The sequence below is a fragment of the Caretta caretta genome, chromosome 8 (genome assembly GCF_965140235.1).
Source record: "Caretta caretta isolate rCarCar2 chromosome 8, rCarCar1.hap1, whole genome shotgun sequence".
NCBI lineage: Eukaryota > Metazoa > Chordata > Testudines > Cheloniidae > Caretta > Caretta caretta.
In genome coordinates this window covers 14,725,717-14,743,971 of record NC_134213.1, presented here as the reverse complement: position 1 = coordinate 14,743,971, position 18,255 = coordinate 14,725,717, and the positions used below count along the sequence as shown (strand labels likewise).

Below are 18,255 nucleotides of genomic sequence, written 5' to 3'. Positions count from 1 at the left end.
GCTAAAGTATGCTTTTACAGTACATTGTGCAGTTGCTACTATCTCAGCAACAGTAAGGTCCAGTGTCATTACTGCCTTGGGTATGATTTTGCTGCATATAACAAAGTAATTTTTCTTTAATAATTCTTCTAGAATGAAACAAATTGAGTTAATTTCTTTTCCATGTGTGAAAAGCACAAACTTGTGATCTATATGTAAATAAACTACGATAAGATGAATGTAAATTCGGAAGAATACACTATTTTTGCATGACAACAGACCACTTAAAGATGTGGTGATGTCTCACAGAAAACTTAAATTCTGCATTTCTCTTGTTCTGTTGTTAAAAGGGAACAGATATATGAAAACAGGATCTTTGTTGCTTTTTGGAGTTCTCCTGTGCCTCTTTTCCTAGGGTTCCATTTCTGCAAGAGGTAGAGTATCTATTGTCAGCTGTTAAGCTGTCTTTGCTCCTGTTTGGAAATTGAGGGCACTCAGCATTCATTTTGGAGAAGGTACTAAAGCACTATCAGGCCCATGTTCCTTAATTAAAAAATTATTACTGGCGTAAATGGGCACAACTCCACTGACTCCAGTGAAATTATGTATTACACCCGCAGTAATTTAGGCCAAGGGAATGTCTGTGAATCACAATTAGTTGCTATAATTATGATGTCACACAGATCATTGTATTTTAAAATGAAGAATTAAGAAGAGGAGATTAATTTTTAAGGAATAAGCTCTCAGATGAAATTCTGGCCCCACTGAAATCAATGGGAGTTTTAACACTAATTTCAGTGAAGCCAGGATTTCATTCCTGTCTTTAAGCAAAAGCCTTTAACATTCAACAGAGAGGGTAGAACACCAGAAAATTGTACTTAAGTGGAACTGTTCCTAAATAGAATGTTTTCCATGAGACATCAGAGCCTCTTTAACCCCTGCACTTTAATATACCATTTTGTTATGCATTTAAAAAAACGTAACTGCAACAAACACACAAATAAATCAGACATTTTCCTAAGTGTTGCTTATTCGATTTTCAACTGAAGTGAAGGGATTAAAATCTATTACTTATAAATATGTGTAAAAAGGCATCTTAACTGTAGTGAAAGATTTTTCAGTTTGGGTATATTAGCATGTATATCAAAAATATAAAAGGCATCTGTGTAAACTTTTGTAAAGAACTAAACTGTCACATTTCTCAAAATTGCTCATAAAATATTCTTGTGCATTGATTTACAATAAAATCTTTTATAAAATCTTATTCCAACACTCTGTCCACATGATCAGAAACCAGTCATTCAGAATGTGTGCCTACAGTAAACATACAGAAAAAAAACAGTGAGCAAAGGAATATTGGAACCTGAGATCAATGTTAGCAATCTTCAATGAACTGGTTTCAAATTTCTCTGAAGATGGCCATACAGCAGCCTTTCTGTAATGGTTTCAGCTCACTGTTGTTTTAAAACAAACAAAAAAATAACCAAATGTGTAAGCTTGTTTAATAGAATTAACTATTGGGAATGCATAGTATTTTTTCAGATCTTGTGCTTAAAACAATAAAGTTGCAAATTATTCAGTCTCATTCCAGTTTTTGTGTGCATGTACACTCTCAATATCACAGCTTCAAAGAATTCAAAAAAATTGTTACAAAAGTTAGTAAAATGAAATTTATCTAGCTAAATATAATCGGAGTGCTCTGTTAGACTAACACATTTTGATCAGAAAAGTACTGTACCATAAAAACTTGGATTCAAGTTGCACTCAACTGGCTCATAAGAATTCCAAGCAGTGAAATTATAAGACTAAGCCTATATGCATATGAATTTATGAACCAAGAACAGTGAAGTGGAACAGAGGTGCTGTCCAGATTGTTCTCTTCGAAAGGATCCCTCCCTGCTGGACAAGGCAGGATTCCTCAGTGCAGGCTAAGGGGATGTACACGGTTTCTTGTTCCTCTGGGCAAGAGCACGCTGTGGTCCTGGCTCGCACTTGCATGCATTGCTGGCCCTTGAGCACTGGGCAGGGTATAGCAGTAAGGGTGAACTGAAATGTGATACAAAAAACTAGAACCCCAAACATTAAAGGGACGTGTTAATTTAAATTAAATATGTTTTTAAGCAAATTACAGTATTTGAAAAGTAGTGTCTTTCATCTGTGTGACCCAAGAATTTTGTGCTTCCTGTGCTACAGCAGCTGACATCACATACACCTCAAACTCTACTTTGTTATTAGTGAGCCAAAAGAGATGCAGAAACCAAGGGCCTACATTCACACCATGGCAAACAAAGAGCCTTTGAATTCACCTTTAAAATAATTCGGTGCATTCAGTCACATAGTGCAGGATGTGCAGCTATGGTCTCTTACAGTAAATACACTCTTCAGTGGCCTAATTAAAAGCAATACTCTGTATAGTTAGTCACCACCTCAGCAGCTCTGGTGCAACTGATCTAGATAAGGGTGTTGATTTCTCCAAATTGCCTGACAGATACGACAGACTGGAGGAAGTTCAGAGGAGAGCAAGAAAAATGATGAAAGGAGCAGAAGGAACAACTTAAGATAGAAACTTTCCCTGCCTAGGTCTATCTCAGGAGAAGAGGCCTTAGAGCCTCTTAAACAAGTGTATGTGTGGTTGTGGGGAGGTGAGGACTCACAAGCAGATTTGAGGTGACACCCTATCATATGTACTTTACATAGGGCCCCAAACAGATGAAGCCAGTCCAGTGAAGCCTAGGTCTAGCCCTGCCGGATGTCAATGATCCTGTTGTAGAGAAAAAAACAAGCTAGTTCAATTTTTCCTAAGTCAGAACAATAATCCCTTGTTTTCAATGAACAAACCAAGAACATACAGGTCTCCATGAAAAAACAAGGAATTTGCCAGAATGTGTCATCCAATCCATATGTTCTCTCTCATCTTAAATTACACATCTGAATCAACTACAGATTCCTCAGTGTTGCGTTTTACACTCACAGAAAGCCAACTTTCAGTCTACATTACATTTATTTTAATTAAGGAACATAGCCAAGAAGTTTGGCATTAATTATGCTACCATCCTTTCATTCTTTACTGATTACATCCCCTATTAATCTTTCCAAGATTTTGTCCAGGATTGAAGTCAGGATAATCAGCCTATATTTATCTGTGTCATCCCGTTTGCCCTTTTTAAAATACAGGCACAACATTTGGCAAGACTTTTAAACATAGGCACAACATGGCACTAGATTTCAGAAGACAACTAGGGTACTCTTTATCTACCCCATTGCACCAGGTTTACAACAAACCAGTAGAGTATACACCAGTTTCACACTTCTATGGGGAAGTATGGCCCAGCAGACAAAGCACTGGACTGGCTTCTATTCTTGTCTCTGCTACTGGCCTGTTAGGTGACCTTGGGCAAGTCACTTCATCTTTCTGTGCCTCAGTTTCCTAATCTGTAAAATAGGGATAATTATACAGACCTCCTCTGTAAAGTGCTTTGAGATCTGCTGATGAAAACAGCTTTCTAAGACCTAGGTATTATTATAACTTCATTTGTTAAAACTCAAGTAACAAGTGAGCCCCTAACAATCAAACCCCTTATATTTAGTGATGCAGTATGCAGAAAACAGAAACATAACACCACCCCTATTGTTAGAGCTATTAAACACACCTATGCATCTATCACTACATTAAAAAGTAAATATACTGAACATCAAAATACAATGGCAGTAAAAAGTCCTATGGAATTCTGTTGTCATTCACAAACAGTGCAAAACTCTAACCTGAATGGATGTCTAACATGAATGAATTGTTGCTTCACATGATGAATTGGATACAAAGGCCACCTTTTCTGGGTTGGGCCATTTAGGAAGGGGCAGAGTGGGGAATTGGGGCTGGCAGGCCCTCTCTCAAGCCACTGCTGCTGCACACATTTAATTCCATTTTTATCACTATTGTCCAATTATACTCAACAAATGAGAATTTGAGGCAACGATGACCACAAAAGAGTGCATCCTGACTGATCAGAAAACACCATTTCAAAGTAGAATTGTTTATGTTCTTGAAGACAAGAAAAAACAATTATGATCTTTTGGGGGCATAACAGACCTTTAGGTCACACAGCATAGCTTCCCCCCCCCCCCAATCTCTGGGCAAAGGAGGGAATGGGGGCAGGTTGGCAGGGGGAAGTCCAAACTGATTGGGACAGGGAATAGCCTTTCATTGCAAATATGAATCTAATCTATGGTTTGGGATTACAGTCTGTATCCCGAGAAGGGACTGGTTGATTCTGAAAATATCATAGTAAATACATTCAATTTATTGGCACAGCTCAACTGCCAAATATGCAACTGCACTAAAGTGCTCAAAAGACACTGAACACATAGGTGTCAGAGTAGCAGCCCTGTTAGTCTGTATCCGCAAAAAGAAAAGGAGTACTTGTGGCATTTTAGAGACTAACCAATTTATCTGAGCATAAGCGTTCGTGAGCTACAGCTCACATACGGTTAACAGTGCCACCTTCTGCCCAAAACCTAAACAACAAAAACAATACCACGTTTCCAAAGTATTGCAGAGTACCTCCCGCTAAATATTACGATCCATTATTTGCCGATAGTGGTTTTTCTTGCCCAGTCACACTACAATAGGTACTTAATTAATGCAGTACCAGAATTACTCACCACTACTGAAAATCAATAGGAGGCAGGTGGGTTGACGGTGGAAGTGGGGCTGTTGGGAAGAGTGAGGGGCGGGCTGGGTCTAGGCAAGGGGAGTTGTTAGAAGGCTGGATTTGGGAGAAGGTTCTTAGGGGGCTGGGTGGGAGTAGGATTTAAGGGAGTTCTTAGTGGGTCGGGTGAGGGCTGGATCTAGGGGAGGTGGGTTGTTAGGGCATTAGGTGGGGGGGGCTCTCAGAGGAGGTGGGTTGTTAGGGGGCCGGATCTAGGACAGGAGTGGGTTTAGGGCATTAGGTGGGGGGGTCTAGGGGAGGTGGTTGTTAGGGAGTTCGGGGGCTGGATCTAGGACAGGTGTGTTGGTGGAGGGCTGGATTTAAGGGTTTGTTAGGGGTGGACGGTGGATCTAGGAGAGGTGGGGTGTTGGGGGGGGTGGATCTAAGACAGACGGGTCGTTGGAGGGGGCGGGGCCTAGAAGGAGATTGCTGGCGCGCTCGGCTCGGCAGCGGGGGCTGCGCGAGGCGGCAAGTGGGCGGAGCACGGCCCGCCGGCCGGCTGTGCGACTTGCCGGGAGGCGGATTGGTAGCTGGGGGAGCGGGCGGGGCGCATTGTGGGCGGGACTGGGGGGGCCGCGTTGGCCTATTGGGCAGCGACCGTTGCTTATAAAGGAGCTTCCCGGCTCCGTTTTCTTCAACTGCCGCCGGAGGGCGTTTTGTCCTGTGTGTGGGAGCGCTCTCGGGGGGAGAGTGGTTGCCGGGGTGGGAGGTGTGCGGTACCCCGTCTCCTGCCCCGGGGGAAGGGGAGCCTGAGTAGAATATGGCCTGAGGGGAGGGGGCTGTCCCTCCTGTGGTGAGTCAGGGGGTTGTCCCTGTCCCTGAAGTGGGCTAGGGGGATGGCCTTGGGGGAGGGAAGGGGAGTGCCCCTGGGGTGGGTAAAGGGGATGGCTTGGGGAAGAGGAGGGGGGTTCCCCTGCCCCTGGGGCAGGTTTTGGGGATGACATAAAGCTCCTCCTGACTGTTCTGATTCTCTTCCCCCCTGCCCCATACTTGCTTGCAGGCACTGCTGGGAGGAGAAAGAAAAGAAGATGGAGTGGTTCAGACTGCGTACCTATGCCCGACAGAGACCGAAGAATGCGTACTGCTCCTCCCCCCTACCTGGGGTGGCGCTATCAGGTCCCCAAGGCAGCAGAAAAGCCAGCACCCTCCAGCCCTGCTGCCGCCTCTTCCAGTCCCATGCCCAAAGTAAAAAGAAAAGGAGTACTTGTGGCACCTTAGAGACTAACCAATTTATTTGAGCATGAGCTTTCGTGAGCTACAGCATGCCCAAAGTAGTAACTGTTACTCAGTCTTGTCACCTCCTCTGAGTTTCCTTTAACATTCATGGGCACATTAGAAGTTTAACTGCCACTACAATGTGTGATAGGCAAAAATATAGCTTGAGGTTGGGTGGGCTTATCAAGATGCTGAGGGATAAGCTTATTAAGAGATGTTTACATGCCAGATCCTGGTAGTGCAGTATGGTGGGGAGGGGTTGTATGTATCCTCACTAGAGCCACACTGAGGCCCCTTTGTGGTGGTGTTACAGTGTAACTTGTGGAGGAGGTATTACCTGCTACCTTTCACCCTTCCCACATTAATTAGGGCAATGTGCCTCTCTCTAGATCCAATTTGACTTTATGTACATTTTGGAGTTCTTGTTTAAATATAAACAATTTACTTCCAGAATAAAGGATGGCTAAACCAAGACAGTGAATACTCTTCAAGTCTTGGAACCCTGATGTCCCCCTTTATATCCTATAATGGATTTCTTGTTCTTCAGGGTGCATTCCATTCGATAACATTAAATGCCAATAACTGGTTTTCCCTCCTGCTTGACAGGTGGGATTTCAAGGCATATTTCTCACCACTCCATTCTGGGTCTTGCTTCCATATTGGGTCCAACAGTTTTAGGCTCTGATAGTTTGAGAGGTGCAAGGAGTGGCCTACATATCAGCTGTGTACATTCCTTGGCCACCGCTGCATCTTGTTTGTCATGTAACCTTCATGTTATGACCCTAACCTAATAAGAAAAGGGAAAATGTAGGCCCAAGTCCTGTCAAAATATAGATGCACATTGAAGTACTGTGCTTAAAAAAAAAAAAGTCAGATATACGTTGAATAAAAATGGCTCATCCTTATCGTCCCTAAGACAGTCCAAATGTTGTTAAATTGCTGTTTGATGTAAACAAGTTGATTTTACTTGGGATTTAAAAAGGAAAAACAGCTTGCTGGTCATGTGCTTCTGATGTATGTAACATCAAGGGTCAGTAGGCTGTAGAGAAGAAAGGGTGTCTTTGTGAGTTTTGAGTATGCCAAGCAGCAAGAGGCAGTGCATTTCAAGTGTGTGTTTGTGGGAGGGTTATCTGACAGGTAGGAAAGCGTAGTTAATAAAACTGTGCAGATAGGGAAACTGGGGATGCAGTGACTTGGTCACAAGGTGGAGGTGGACCTGGGAATAGAACCCAGCGGTCTTGATTTGCTCTCTCCTTTAATCAATAGCTCTTCTAGACTGATTTAAATAGTTGTTTACTATTCATAGATATTTCCCATGGAGGGACATAATTTGTTTCCCTATGCCATCCAAGATGTGAACCTTCTCGAAACACATGACAAAACCCTTAATCACCAAGGAGAGGCACTTCAAAAACAGTTCATACTAATCCTCAGAAAAGAGAGGCTCCTTTGAGACTTGGCAGGAAGGGTCTAGCGACTTTAAAAATCTGTGTACACAGACACTGACTACAGATAGAACTTAAACTGGAGGTCTTTGTGTGAGTTGCTTATACGAGGACAGATCATGATTTATCAAGATCAGCTGTTTCATTTCCCACAAAAGAATTATTAAGTTTCACTCATTTGAGAAGGAGACAATCTCTTTAAAAGGCAGCTTTTAAAACCCTGTGATTGGTTTCTGCCTTGACCCTGTTCTTCTGGTTCCCACTCTTATTTGCAGGAGCTGTTTCCGTTGCCTGAGCCACCTTGTACAATGGAATAGGTGCTGATAGCAGTCATGGAGAGGACCTATAGAGAGTTAATATGCTTATAAACTGTAAACATCTACACAAATCCAGAGGGAAAGGGCTTAGTAGGGGATGACTCTTGGCTCTGAATCCTGTCCAATCCCAAAATCCAGGGAGTCCCAGCCAGGGGCTGCTGCAGAGTGCTATGTAGTGGTTGGTCTCAGTTCTATTTTCTCCCTTGTGAATAGGAAGAAATGTGCATGGAGGTGAAGCTTCGGACCCCTCTTTAAAATGATGAATTCATTAAGGAATGACCTTACATGTGTCTGAAAATAACATCTTACCTTATTAATGCTGAAATTATAATGTCTAATTTTTCAGGATTTATGTTGGCTGTTAGCTTTTTGTAATCGTCTCAGCCCCCAAAAAATCCCTATATCCCCAAAATCCACAATGTAAAGCTAACTTGGTGATAAAATTGACTTATGTCAAATTGTACTGCAATGTTTAGGATGCAAGCAATGAAGCGTGGTGTTGATTTTTCTAAGTTTTCAGTATCAGGGATGTATGTAACATTCTCATTGGTAACCAATCCCTGTTAAAAAGACTTAAGACTTCTGATTTATAAATTCAGAGTTTATAATGGGTTAGTTATTAAAATTTAGTTGGACTCAAAACTTTTGCAAACCCCACAGAAAATGTCCCTTCCAAAAATTTTGATTCTGTTTTCCTGTGAAAGGGTCACACCCAGTGAGACTTGTCATACTCTGAACAGCCTGCTGTATTTCTTTAAGCCAGATGGTATGATTTGTCTCATTATATTAGTATGTGAGCAAACAAAGCACCTGGGGAGAAATAGCAAGGTAGGATCCTCGTTCAGAGTTTTACCCCAATACTGTAAACATATTAAAGATCGATGACTGTCTCTAAGATTTTTAACTTGTCGTTTGTCTTCTATGACCCTGCCCATTATAGATTAATTTTATAGTTTTGCTAATGGTAGTCTTAGTTCTAAATTTAAATATTCACTTTTCTGTAGGTGTGAACGGAAATCCCAATCGGAAAGCCTTACCAAAAATCAAAGAAAACTCTGAAGTGACCAAAACAAACAACAGTTCATCTGATCAGAGGTCTGTGGTAACACACATTCAAAATATACCACTATCAGTTACAATACTTAACTTCAGAGCTGCTTGTGCTAAATTCATAACTGTCTGATAAATGTTGGAGAGATGCCTACCAAATTCTGATAGCAGTTATCTATTGAACTATTTGACCACCGTCTAAAAGGCTGTTTTTTAAGGACTTTCCATAGAATGAGCTCTAATTTAACTTTTAAATTTAAAAATTGTAGAATGAGCTAAATTTTAGCATGTGTAATGCAAGTGCAAACTTCATTTTGCTGTGTTCTTTTTTCCAAACATAGTGATCAATTAAATGATGAGAAAATTACAGGTATGGAAGAAAATGAAGACATCAGGGAAAAAAGCACTATGCTGTTGAGGGTATGAACATTTTCTACTCCACCCCCCTTTACTAAATCTTAATTTTTATTGGTTGGTACTATTTGGTGGAAGGTAAGTTTTGAGGGGGGGAGCGGTGGGAGGGATGGAGTCCCTGTCTGCTGTAGGCTTAATTCTCCCCTTCTCTACAAAAGTATTGCTCACTGCAAAGTCATTGGCAGTCACATGCATTTGTTTAGGGCTGAACTTGGCTTTATAGCTTTTTTTTGCACTGTGGGTTGCCAGAACAAAAACTGGTATATAACTGGTAAACATGCAGAAATACTATTACTAGCTGCTATCTGATCTTGGTCAAGTCATGTCAGGATTCTGCCTCAGTTTTTCCATCTGCAAAACTGGGATAATACTTATCTCAAAGCACTTCATAAAGGCGTTAACAAATCAGAAGTACTACATAATAGCTAGATAATGTCATTACAGCAAAAAAAAACACTTTTTCTACAAAATCCTTTTTAGTTCAAACACATCCTATAAACTAAGTCCATCACTTCTGACTGTAAAATGATTATCCTCAAATGTTACTGTAAAATTTATATTTGGGTGTTCCTTATTTACCTTCCATCAATTACTTCGATACCTGGGCCCTGATCATGCAAACATTCAGCTTTATGGATGTGAGTAGTCCCCTTGAGTTCTATAAGACTACTTGTGTGCGTTTCACAGCATCGGCATCATATTTGTGCAAATCAGTTTTACTTGTAAGCAAAAGTCAACTAGAAGGTGTGTGTGGTGTTCTCTTGCTTCATATATTTGCACTAGCCTTGCACTTCTTGCTTATGTAGAACTTCCCTTGATTGCAGAAGGCCTTCAATTGAAGCTTTATCCAAGCAATAAAATTAGGATAAAGCCAACTTTTACTAACAGTAGATTCAGAACAATAAGTCGGATGGCAATTTTGCTAATGATACATGCAAAACAGTAGGATACAACTATATTGGCTATGTGGTGCTGGCAGGTTTAATTGTCAGTTAACCTAAGTAACTTTTTTGCATAAATTTGTCATTCTCAAAACTTTTCTTTTGAATCCTTGATAATAAAAGAATAAATCTGATTACATCTCTTAATCTAGATATGTTACTATTTTCGTCTGCATCTTCCCTTGTTAATTTTAGGAATCTCTGCATATCAACTCTGAAAGTAAAGAAAGTTTGAGAAACAGTGAGACTACTTCAGGTGAGTACATTTTAGGCTATTAATATATAGAATATATACAACTTTAAAAATTGGAATTAAAGGACCATTCTATAAATATTGCTATTACAGAACAACTTTTAGATTTGACTTCTGCATTATTCCTGTACTAGCTCAGACTGCCCTACATTCAGAAAGTAGGGCTGTTGATAAATCAGTTAACTCACACGATTAACTCAAAAAAAAAAAAAAAAAGTAGCGCAGTTAATCGCAATTTTAATCGCACTGTTCAACAATAGAATACCAATTGAAATTTATTAAATATTTTTGGATGTTTTTCTACATTTTCAAATATATTTATTTCAGTTATAACAGTGAGTACAAGTGTTGTATTATATTTGTATGGCAAATATTTGCATTGTAAAAATGATAAAACAGTATTTTTCAATTCACCTCATACAAATACCATAATACAAGCTCTTTATCGTGAAAGTGCAACTTACAAATGTAGATTTTTTTGTTATATAACTGCACTCAAAAACAAAACCATCTAAAACATTAGAGCCTACAAGTCCACTCAGTCCTACTTTTTAGTCAACCAATTGCTAAGACAAACAAGTTTGTTTACATTTACAGGAGATAATACTGCCCGCTTCTTGTTTACAGCGTCACCTGAAAGTGAGAACAGGCGTTGGACAAGTTTAATACAAGTAGTTAGCACATTTCTATTTTTTTGCTCTTGTATTTAGCTGTGATGGGCTTGAGAACCTTTTCCAGACCTGACAAAGAGCTCTATATGACCTCGAAAGCTTGTTTTTCACCAACAGAAGGTGGCCCAATAAAAGATATTACCCTCACTCGTCTTGTCTCTTGAATATCCAGAGTCTGACATAGCTACAGCACTGCATATTACATTCAGAAAGTACGCGCTGTTTGAATCCAGGTTGGGTTTCTATTTCTGTTGATTCCAACGCGCGTTTGGTCAACTTTTGTTACAAAGTGCTTCTGAGTGGCTAATATATTTTACCTTCATTTATGAAGAGGACTCTCCTTACAAAATCATCGACACGTCTCAGAAAAGCCCTCTTTCTCTGTATTCTTAACTTTCCAGGAGCATATAGGAATGTATTCCTGTTAGTTACCGTTTGGCATTTTAATGATCAGTATTACTTGGCCTCTTAAGATTGGCTGTAGTTATCTGAGGTTTAGGTGGAAGAGTGGTCTATCCTCAACTATTTTTGTCTAATTTTTCCCTAATCTTTCCAGTTGCAATCTTCAATTCAGTTATACCTCTGGTGTAGTCAAGTGTCCCAGACAACAGTATGATGGGAGACAAACCTAAAGTGATAGAATTCTAACCCTTGAACTTGAATAATGCCTTTTGGTGAGTCTCTAAGTGCACTAAAGAAGGCCAACCAAATATAACAGGATGATCTAAGCAGATAGCCATTATGCTGTCCCATGTGACCCAGAGGCAGTGCTAGCCCACTGGGGACCCTAAGCAGGAATATTTTTGATCCCCCAATGCAAAATAAGCAAATAGGGGCTCCCTTGAGCTACTTGGGGCCCTAAAAGCAATTGTTTAGCTGACTGGCCATATGCATAATTTGAAGTAGTTTTAAAGGCTGGCAGAAGTGGTTCCTTGGGGACTTTAGTACTAGCTGGAGATAGCTGAGCACAGCATGCTCTGGCCACATCCCCATCCACCCCCAAAATGTGTCTGGGATAGGGTGGCCTGAGCAATGCACAGCAATTAAAATAGGGTCAGGATCTAGCCCAGATTTCTTTTAAAGTTTAGTCTGCTTATGCCTAGCACCAGCTCTGGCTATACCCAAGGGAATGGAGTCTCTTGTGTAACTAGCTTACTTCTGGGAGTTAATTATATAGAGAGGTTTTTAGGTGGATAATTGATAACATGTTTAAGCTCTGTGCCACTCTCCAAAAATGTCACTGGGAGGATTACCTAGCTACTCTAATAGATCTGTGTCCTTTGGCTAGAAGAACAGTTTTGAGTGAAGGCCTGTTAATCAGGGCTATCCCTACTTGTTGAAAAGTGCCATGGAATATTCAGATTCTACCTAGACTTCCATTAGACCCCTGCCAGAAGGGATCTACTGTAGATTTAGTATCTCATTTAAAGGACAGTATATATGACTACACAGGGAGCTCTGCTGCAGTGTGAGCTTGTATAAGAGTCCCCTTTAAGTTGACCCTAACTTATGAGGTTCTTTCTCTGGAGAAGGAGGATGGATGAGTTGATCCACAACTAACTTCATGCACACATCAAGAGTTTCTCCAAATACCAAAAGACCTTACTATTCTTATGACTAGCTGCTTATGGCCACATGTCTGATGGATTTTAATGTTCAAAACAAATCTGTCCGCATCTTGCAGCCCAAACCTTGTCATTTTTTAAAATGAATCTTGCATGAAATGAGTGAGATACCTACTTCCTTTAAAGAATAAAGATAAGCCAGGTTTTATTTTGCACTTTTGTGTTAAAATGTTGTATTTTAAAACTACCCATAATAATTGAAGATATTTAGCCAATTGCAGGTTCAGAATTTATACCCTCACCTGATGGTCCATTGACAATGTTTCAACCATTTTTTCCTCTTAAATTATAGGAATGACTCTGCCTACAGGTGTCTCTACCTTTCTACTGAGCTGTTTGGACATGGATTCCAGTACAGAGTCTACTGATAGCACGAATAGTTGCCCATCACCTGAAATATTCAGGGATGAAGATAGTTTAGGTAAAATTTAATTTTCAAATTGGATTTTCAGCCTGATGTAAAAAGATATGATGGGTGTAGAAAGATACATAGATATAGTTGTTTATACTATTATATCTGAATATTTGTATCTTTCACTCCTTGAGTCAGATCTCTGGATTGAGCCAGGCTGTGCTCATTGCAGGATCTACAGGGGCTTGATCCTCCAATCTAGGGGCTGACTGGCCATATGCATAATTTGAAGTAGTTTTAAAGGCTGGCAGAAGTGGTTCCTTGGGGACTTTAGTACTAGCTGGAGATAGCTGAGCACAGCATGCTCTGGCCACATCCCCATCCACCCCCAAAATGTGTCTGGGATAGGGTGGCCTGAGCAATGCACAGCAATTAAAATAGGGTCAGGATCTAGCCCAGATTTCTTTTAAAGCTCATGCTTCAGAGGGGTAGCCGTTTTGGTCTGGATCTGTAAAAGCAGCAAAGAATCCTGTGGCGCCTTATAAACTAACAGACGTATTGGAGCATGAGCTTTCGTGGGTGAATACCCACTTGGTTGGATGTATGTAGTGGAAATTTCCAGAGGCAGATATAAATATGCAAGCAAGAATTGGGCTAGGGATAACTAGGTTAGTTCAATCAGGGAGGATGAGGCCCTCTTCTTGCAGTTGAGGTGTGAACACCAAGGGAGGAGAAACTGCTTTTGTAGTTGGCGAGCCAAATCAGTCTTTGTTTAATCCTGAGCTGATGGTGTCAAATTTGCAAATGAACTGAAGCTCAGCAGTTTCTCTTTGAAGTCTCTGATACCTGGTATGGAAATTTCCACTACATGCATCCAACCAAGTGGGTATTCACCCATGAAAGCTCATGCTCCAATATGTCTGTTAGTCTATAAGGTGCCACAGGACTCTTTGCTGATTTTAAAGTTCATAATGTTTAATTAGGGACTAAAGCAGGTAAAGTTAGAATTTTAAAAAAATCAAAGGGAAAGATATTTTGAACTTGCGTACAATAGAAAAGCATTTAACATATGCAACAAAACTTTACTTTTCTATGTATATGTACTCCTTTAAGGATGTCCACTCTGACAGGTGTCAGCATTGGATAACAAAATAAAGACACTGAACATTTAAACATAGAGCACAATGTAAATGCTGAAAGATCCCCCTAGTTCTGGTGCATCCTGTTCCCTATATCATAGACACTGCATGTTGCCTTGATGCGCAAAGAAAATCTGTTGGACTGTTAATCATACTTGGTATTCACTATCCAGTTAGACTCATTCTGCCTTTCCACAGACCTTAGCTTTAAATGTTCAAAAGTCTGACCTTTTTTTGTGGGCATGAATTCATGTTCTTCAAGTGCTGTTGGCCAGAATAAGCCTACAGATTGTGCCTTTTGACAGTCTAGGCCTAATGTTTTAAATGCTTCGAGATCATTGGATAAAAATTGCATTTGCAGTGTACGCTGATCTACTATATTGCATCAGAGATTTCAGCTGTGATTTATATTAAAAAACAAGAAAGGAAATTATAGGTTTTTGCTTTTGCAAGGTATGTAGGGAAGAGATTGGCTGCAACAGCTGGCAGAGGACCTCTCACAATGCATTTCACCCTAAATGAGGGACTTATCTTTCAAACATCACAGGTCTATATTATACATTTGGTAAAGGAATTAACTACAGAGTGAAAGGCAACTTCCAACTGTATCTTCTGTGTTCAGACAGAAATAATTCCAATCCTGAGGAATTTCTCAAATATAAGAATTCTACTCTCCTGGACACCAGCAAAGCAGTGACCATAGATAAGATGGTGCAGCTTTCAAATCTTTCAGAGATATTAGGTGACTTCTTTTTATATTAAATTATTTCAAATGCTTATTTCACTTTATTTAAAACTAAATAGAGTTCACTCTAGAAAGACCTTGTAAGTCTCTATGCTTTAGTTAATTCATTGGAAAGGCCCTTCTGCACTATAGTGAATAGCACCTCAAGATAATGTTCATGTTTATAATACACTTTATATAAATATTAATATGTAGTAGGATATCCTCTACCTTTCATAGCTATCTTTAAATTCAAACTTTCTTGTCTTTTAGAGACCATATCAGAGGGTCATCAAGACCAGTACTTTGGGAGGTAATCTTTAAAGCGGAGAATTTGACTTAATTTTTAATAAACCTACAAAGCACACGTATATCCTTATTTTGTCCCGTATATGCAAATTAATGTCCTGATCTACAAATACTTGTGCACCTGCTTGATTTCAGTCTGAGCAGCCCCACTGGTTTAAGTGGGACTGATCAATTAAGATAAGTGGGTGAGTAAGTGTTTGAACGGTTGAGACAAATGTCTATTAAACAAGCAAACTTCTTGGATTTTAAGTGGCTCCACTACACACTACCTAAATTTTTCGGTATTCTTCTGGATATATTTCACTATATAGTACTTGATTTTAGTTACTACTTTTTACTTTCTGCAGTCTTTACATTATAAAATCCCTTCATATTCTTAATCTACTTGATTTGATAAACTGTAGGTATTTGAATCATTTGATCAGCTATTTTGTGTGGAAAAATTACATTACAAAAAAAGGTAACTGAACTCCTAAGCTGCTTTGATGAAAATGAAGAGGAAAGTTTAGAGCTATCTTATAATTAGTTTTCTGTAATTATTTTGCTGTCTAAATTTTAAGATACTTATAACAGAATTTTCATTTGTTATTATCAGAGAGTCACCATCAAAATGCAATAAAGATTCTTCTGAATTGATGAATGTTTCAACAATTGTAGCAGGTAAAACATGGCCTAAAATAGTTGTACTACTTGCAAATTAGTAGTCTATTAAATTTTTTTATTCCACTTTAAACTTATTTGGAGTCTGCTACCAGTTACACTGATTCCCAAAGAATTCTGTCTTACTAGATCCTGTCAACCTAGTGACAGCCTAGCCCTCTACCTTGCAGAAAACCAATAAGGAACATTGCTATTCAAGACAGCAAGTCTTGGTAACACAGTTAATTGGATAACTGCTTACATTAATTTGCCACCTAATCTCCTCTGCCAGTGACTTCAGTGTGGTCTGAGAGATCTCAGCATGCAGGAAGGATTATTTTAGGGAATATAAAGACTGAGTGTACTGGAAGGAAAGAGCTCATAATAGCTAATATTGGTAGGGAAAGGGGTTTGACTTGTTGGTCTTACTGGCAGGGGGTAGGTGAGAAGCAGTTCCTTGCTTTTATTTTTCACTGTATTTAATATCTGGCAGAGACAAGTACCACTGAGGTTAAGTGCTTTTTAAAAAAAAAACCCTGAACTATATAGTTCTTAAATCTCAGAAAAGAAGCTAAGAAGGTCTATTAAAAGTAAAATGTTCTGTTTTTAATAAACCGAATAGACTTTAAGATTAGAAGGGACCATCATTATCAACTAGTCTGACAGTCTGCACATTGTAGACCACAGAACCTCACCCACCTACTCCTGTAATAGATCCATAACCTCTGGTTGAGTTACTGAAGTCCTCTAATCATGATTTAAAGACTTAAAATTGTAGAGAATCCACCTATTAAACTACTTTAAATTTGCAAGTGATCAGTGCCCCATGCTTCAGAGGAAGGTGACCCCATGCCAGGGTCTCTGCCAATCTGATTCAGAAGAAAATTCTTCCTGACCCTGAGCATGTGGGCAAGCCCCACCAGCCAGACACCTGGGAAAGAATTCTCTGTAGTAACTCAGAGCCCTCCCCATCTGGTGTCGCATCACTGGTCATTGACTATATTTGCTGTTAGCAAATCTCTTGCTATCTATAACCAAAACCATAGAAACTTCCATTATCTTTTATATGAAACTTACAGCCCAGGTCTCCCTATTAGAACCAGGCTTGTGCCTGACCTATTAGCTCTCTCAAAGCCTGAGCCTTGCTATGAGCAGGAGAAGGGAGGGGGAAGGAACCTCTTTGTTAAAACCCCTTCCGTAAAAACTAGGTTTCATCCAGAACACAGTCAACTTTTACGAGAAACCAAACCCCCCTGTATACCAGTTAATCACATAGTGTCCAATGAAAAAGGCAATTTCTTACCCTTCCCCAATAATTAAAAAATAAAAAAAGTTTAATTTAGTCAGATACTAGACTGCTAATTCTTATATTTTGAGTCTTGTTTTTTTATTTTGTTTGTGGTATTTGAAGGTGAAGGCTCTTATTAATATCATGAGTGGCTCCTGGTAACTCAAATTCTGAATGAATTCCAACTAATTTTGCAGTTTTGGCCATGGTCCAAAAAATTGCTTAATTTTTTTCTGGTTAATTTGGGCTGAAAATATCAACACAGGCAGACCCCATCAGAGGCTGCTTCCTGACTTATATAGTGTTTGCTCTCTGCTCTGTGGTTTGTGTGCAAAGTTGGGCAGCAGCAGAGGGAGCAGTAGGGAGACAGGCGAGCAGGAAAAGCACTCTAAACTTCTCCCACCAAGGACTGAACCAGGAACAGAGCAAAATCAGGGAGCAAGAGAAGCAAACTCTGCATATGGATTGTGGCATGATCTGTGATTCTCTCTTTCAAGGGATAATTTACAATGTAGGGATGGAGAGCATCTATGCTCCTTTTCTCCAACAAACCAATTGTTTTCATCACAGGAAAACAAGTGTGTAAAATTGTGTCTACTATGGAAAAAACTCCAGATATAAAAAGGAGTACATTCTCTTCATTACCTGCAAGACCAAAGAGACAGGTGAGGGTTTTAATGATTAATATACCTTGTTGTAATTTGAGCACCCATATGTCACTAGGAGAACTAAAAAAAGTGTAATATCTTGATGGGCCGTGTTTCCTAAATGTTTTTGAAGGCAATTATTTTTGCAGGTCTTTGGTAATGGTAAGTGTAAAGAACCTGGGAGATAGCTGTATCTTTTAGGTGTTCTAGCTTGCTGACTGTTACATGGGTGCAAAGAATTAATTCAGTCCTGGGTAATTTTTGCACATCTGCAAGAATCCAAAGACAGTGGCTTTAGACCACCCTGATTACTGGTGCTTAACTGACAATACAGGTGTAAAAACCTTTTGTTGTTCTTTGCCTATCCAAAGGAGACATTACCATCTCTATCTTGAGACAGAGAAAGGGCTTTTAGAAAGTAGACACTGTTAAAAGCCTCAGACCTGAAGCTGACAGGCAGAGACAGTCTGCAGAGACTGTAAGCTGGCTTCCAGAGAAAGTGGGGAGCAGGCAGGATAAGTAGGCCTACCCAAATTTGAGG

General features: G+C 39.7%; 1 protein-coding gene and 1 long non-coding RNA gene across 4 annotated transcripts in view; one reads left to right on the top strand and one right to left on the bottom strand.

Moving 5' to 3' along the window:
* Window positions 1-4,576: 4,576 nt before the first annotated feature.
* MEIKIN (meiotic kinetochore factor) overlaps window positions 4,577-18,255 on the top strand; it is a 24,481-nt gene continuing 10,802 nt past the window's right edge. For 2 of the 3 annotated variants that reach the window (XM_075131301.1, XM_048862399.2), the window contains exons 1-10: window positions 5,279-5,478; window positions 5,686-5,870; window positions 8,667-8,757; window positions 9,054-9,132; window positions 10,263-10,323; window positions 12,909-13,037; window positions 14,730-14,849; window positions 15,105-15,144; window positions 15,736-15,800; window positions 17,638-17,732. In XM_075131301.1, the coding sequence (XP_074987402.1) occupies window positions 5,714-5,870; window positions 8,667-8,757; window positions 9,054-9,132; window positions 10,263-10,323; window positions 12,909-13,037; window positions 14,730-14,849; window positions 15,105-15,144; window positions 15,736-15,800; window positions 17,638-17,732 (837 nt within the window). In that variant the 5' untranslated portion in view covers window positions 5,279-5,478; window positions 5,686-5,713. Of the gene's footprint in view, window positions 4,665-5,278; window positions 5,479-5,685; window positions 5,871-8,666; window positions 8,758-9,053; window positions 9,133-10,262; window positions 10,324-12,908; window positions 13,038-14,729; window positions 14,850-15,104; window positions 15,145-15,735; window positions 15,801-17,637; window positions 17,733-18,255 lie in introns of those variants that run through there. The other variant, XM_075131302.1, reaches the window with a different exon arrangement.
* Window positions 10,619-18,255, bottom strand: part of LOC125641878 (uncharacterized) — a 24,609-nt gene continuing 16,972 nt past the window's right edge. Inside the window, exon 5 of the long non-coding RNA XR_007358180.2 lies at window positions 10,619-10,953. This is a non-coding gene — a long non-coding RNA (uncharacterized LOC125641878). The remainder of the gene's footprint in view (window positions 10,954-18,255) is intronic.